At 42.0% G+C, this 4,499-nt stretch overlaps 1 protein-coding gene across 1 annotated transcript; it reads left to right on the forward strand.

Annotated features, from left to right (window-relative positions):
* The first annotated feature begins 819 nt into the window (after positions 1–819).
* Positions 820–3,965, forward strand: LRRN2 (leucine rich repeat neuronal 2). The gene has a single exon (XM_063297533.1). The coding sequence runs from the start codon at positions 1,069–1,071 to the stop codon at positions 3,217–3,219; it is 2,151 nt and encodes a 716-aa protein (XP_063153603.1). The 5' UTR covers positions 820–1,068; the 3' UTR covers positions 3,220–3,965.
* Positions 3,966–4,499: the final 534 nt, after the last annotated feature.

Raw genomic sequence — 4,499 nt, forward strand, 5'->3', positions numbered from 1 at the left:
GGTAAAGGTATTAAAAAGTAATGGACAGTAGAGATCCCTGCATGAGTCTTAGAGCTTATTCACAAGTGAAACTAAAAACACCTTGGAGCCTGGAATGTGTCTCTTGTGAAGACTACTAATGTCAGTTAGCAAACAGGAAGAAAGTAATTTTGCAACCATCTCCTCTTCCCTCCCTTCTCAGAAACTGTATCTGCAAAAGATCCAAAGTAATTACAAGAGTACCATGAAGATGACTGTGGAATTTCAATTAGCAATTTCATGATTTTTCAGTACAGGACATACTTGTTGAAGCAGGAGAGCCTTCCTCCCCTCCCTTCCTCCTTGCCTCTCCTTAAGCTGCTGGTGAAATACAATACTTTACCTATCTCAGAGACTTATGATAGAGCCCTTATTAGCAAACAATACTTGGAAAAAGATGTGTGTGTGTGTGTGTGTTTCAGGGAGAGAAGGGGTATGTGTACTGTTCAACAAGAGTGGCATACATGGCTCTCTTTTCTGTGAGAGTATTCTTGTTAGCCAAGCAGATAAACTCCTGTAAGAAGATGACCAAGAATGGCCTCTCCTTCTTATTTGTGTTATCACCATTTTACCCTCCTAATGGGGTCACACCAATTTAATCAGGTTTCACAAAAATGTGTACGAGAAATCTCCATGTGAGTCCTGAGTTTGGATCCAACTAACTCTACCCTATGTACACTAACTCCAAATGTACTCTATAACTTCATGCTACTTCCAGAATGTGGTGCTAAGCTTTGATTTTCATGTGTCGTTACATGCATATTTCCATTTTTCTTACAAAGTTCTTTTTTTCCCAATCTCTTTCAGTTACAGCTGTAAGAAAAAAAATCAACATTACAAGCAAAAGAAAAAAATGAATCATTTATGGAAGAGAAAAAACCAAACCTCTGATTAGAGAGGGGACTACCACTCTTTCCATTATGACCTCTTCAGCTGAGGAAGCTTCTTACCCCTAGTGTAGAACCTACCTGCAGTAACAGCAGAGATTCTTGAAGTATTCAGTGTGGCAAGGCAGTGGCTATTTCCTCTTGCCTTCATGTTGAATTCCAGATGTGTCCTGTGAAAGCTTTTACCTTGAATGGAAGTTGGACTTGCCCATTGAAAATGAGACACTTCCAATTGAATTTGCTTCTCATCTGTATGACAACCACCACTGCAATTCCTGTTGTGCCATGGAAGGTCAAATGTCCATTGCAGTGTGTTTGCCAAATCAGACCATGGTATACCCCTAGGTCTGTGTACAGGGAGGCAGCCACAGTTGACTGCAATGATTTGTTTATCTCCACAGTGCCTGAAAGATTGCCAGAGGGGACACAGATCCTTCTCTTGCAAAGCAACAATATTGTCAAGGTCGAGCAGAATGAACTGGACTATCTGAAAAACCTGACAGAGTTAGATTTATCACAGAACAGTTTCTCAGACATTTGGGACTTTGGCTTGAAGAATATGCCTCAATTGCTGAGTCTTCACTTGGAAGAAAATCAGCTGGCTGAACTTCCCGATAACAGCTTCTCAAGCCTGGCTAATCTTCAGGAACTTTATCTTAATCACAATCAAATACGGAGGATCTCTCCCCAAGCCTTCTTAGGTCTTGGAAATCTCCTTCGACTCCATCTCAACTCCAACTTCTTGAGGACAATTGACAGCCGCTGGTTCCACGTACTACCCAGTCTGGAGATCCTCATGATTGGTGGCAACAAAGTAGATGCCATTCTGGACATGAACTTCAGGGCTTTATCAAACTTGAGAAGTTTGGTTCTGGCTGGAATGAGCCTGAGGGAGATTTCAGATTATGCTCTAGTAGGCTTGAAAAGTCTGGAGAGTCTGTCTTTCTATGATAACAAGCTGGTCAGTGTCCCCAAGCGAGCATTGCAGCAAGTTCCTGGACTTAAATTCTTGGATCTGAATAAAAATCCACTTCAGAGGATTAAGCATAGTGACTTCACAAACATGCTACACCTCAAGGAATTGGGACTCAACAATATGGAAGAGCTGGTTTCTATTGACAAGTTTGCCTTGATCAACTTGCCTGAACTAACAAAACTAGATGTAACCAACAATCCTAAACTATCCTATATCCATCCCAGTGCTTTCCACCACCTCCCCCAGATGGAGACTCTCATGCTCAACAACAATGCTCTAAGTGCTTTGCATAAGCAAACACTAGAGTCCCTCCCCAATCTGCAGGAGATAAGTATCCACAGCAATCCCATCCACTGTGACTGTGTCATCCGCTGGGTCAATAGTACTGAGAACCATATACGCTTCATTGAGCCTCAATCCACATTATGTGCTGAGCCTCCAGATCTAAAGAGAAAGCACATCCGTGATGTCCCCTTCAGAGAAATGACTGATAGATGCCTACCCCTCATCTCTGACAAAAGCTTCCCTTCTCATTTAGAGGTGGTAGATGGTGAAGACATCTCTCTTCACTGCAGGGCTTTAGCAGAACCGGAACCAGAGATCTACTGGGTCACACCATCAGGCCTTAAGCTATTGCCATACTCAGAAGATGGAAAGTATAAAGTGGACTCAGAAGGGACAATGGAGATCCGCAAGGTCACAGTACAAGAAGCAGGCCTCTATACATGCATGGCTCAAAATCTCATAGGTGCTGACACTAGAAGTATCAGTCTGATAGTCAACAGTTCTTTTCCCTTTAGTGAAGACATGCTAGAGCTGATAATTGAGGAAGTCCAGACCTATAATATCCTGGTTGCCTGGAAACCTCATCTCAATACAATTTCATCTAATATCACTTGGTCCAGTTTCAACCCCAGCTTGGATTTAACAAATGTAGCCCGTATTCCAACAGGTACCCACATGTATAACATCACAAGACTGCACCACAATACAGAATACTGGGCCTGTCTTCATGTAGCATTTGCAAATTTGCAGACCAAGGTTGCCTGTGTCAATGCCAGGACTAAAGAGGCTCAATACCAATACTTGGAAAGCAGGCAGGGTGTCCTGATGGTGTTGTTCCTCTGCATACTGGTGCTGTCTATAAGTCTCATAGGCAACTATGGTTTAAATTCTTTCAAATTTCAAGCTAGGAACCAGGGAGTCTGCATGCCATGGAAAACAGTCTCATCTTCAGTTCGTGTAGTATATCCAACTTTCATAAAACAGTGGGATCAAGGGAGAAAGGGTGAGATACTCCTAGCCATGGAGGTACAAGCAACATCACTGAACTCCTGAAGATTGTGAGGCTTTTTCTCTGCAAGAAGGGTGGATGAATACATCTGGTGAATTTCTTTAAAAATTACCAAATACAGATGAAAGGGGGAAAATACTGAAGTATGAAAACCATACTGTAAATGTGGAGGATAGATAGGAAAAGTATGTCCCTTTTCCACCCAAATCATGAGTTTGCTATTATCTTTTAACCCAAGACAGACAATCCATTTTTATAGAAAGAGAAGTTGCTGAAAGACTGGCAATATCTAGAGCAGGCATCCTGAGCTGGAAAGCATCAAGCTCAAAATCCCAAAACATCTGTGCCTCTTCCAGGCAACTATGAATCCTCTGGCAGCCTGTTACCTGTATACTTTATACGTATATACGTATATACATGTTTCTGCTCCCTTGGAAGTACAAAAAGGCCTTTTCCTTTGGGGATACCTTTCTGTGTGTGTGGATGTGTATCACCATGGAGAATCTTGACCAAATCCAACAAGTCTCTTGTGACCTGAAGAGTTTGCTTCCTGCCGTACTTTCCCAAGGAAGTAAATTGGAAAAGAGGCAACCTTCTCAGGCTAGAGAATCAGGAAAAACTATTGCAATTCTGGGGGAGGGGGGGAGTGAATCTTTGAATCACTTAACAATGTCAGTTAGCCAATATGGACTGGATTTCAATTCAAGAACTTAATTCTAAGGCTATTTTGTAAACTTTTGTGAATAACATTGAAAACAAGAGGAAGAGGGGGGTGAAGAATTTTTTTTGTTTGTTTTTTTGTAAAAAACATATATATGGGGAGGGAGGGGACCCTTTATATACCAATCTACCATACTGAAAAGGCTTTATGCTAGGTCAGCATTGCTTCAGCTACAGGTTGGGAGGTGGGAGGAATGATGTGGAGGGGAGGGAATAATAGTTGATATAAGAGTGATTTCAAAGAATGAGAATCTCTTTGTTGTAAAGTGGCTGAGTTCCATGCGGCATAGCTGAAAACATCCCAGGAGACAACACAGGCTGAGTGGTTGAGAAAAAGAGGGAGGATGAATATTCCATTTTCTAACTCTGTCATCACTTCTTTGTCTCTGATAAGCCAATTAAAATTGCAAATGAAATATTTCAGTAGTTGTGTGCTTTCCCCAAAGCCCAGCAGTGATTCATGGCAGCAGAGGAGGAGGGCTGTAGGATGCTGGAAAGAGACTGCTGCTGATTGGTGATCTGGGACAGGGTTGCATAACCTGAGTTCCCAAGAAATCTCTTGTGTGCCTCCACCCTGCAAAGTATGGTATGAAATTCCTATTGT

This window comes from Candoia aspera, chromosome 3 (genome assembly GCF_035149785.1).
Source record: "Candoia aspera isolate rCanAsp1 chromosome 3, rCanAsp1.hap2, whole genome shotgun sequence".
In the NCBI taxonomy this organism is placed as follows: Eukaryota; Metazoa; Chordata; class Lepidosauria; order Squamata; family Boidae; genus Candoia; species Candoia aspera.

What these genes read in the sequence shown, in the direction of transcription:
- LRRN2 (XM_063297533.1), top strand. Translation starts at nt 1,069, where the DNA reads ATGTGTCCTGTGAAAGCTTTTACCTTGAATGGAAGTTGGACTTGCCCA.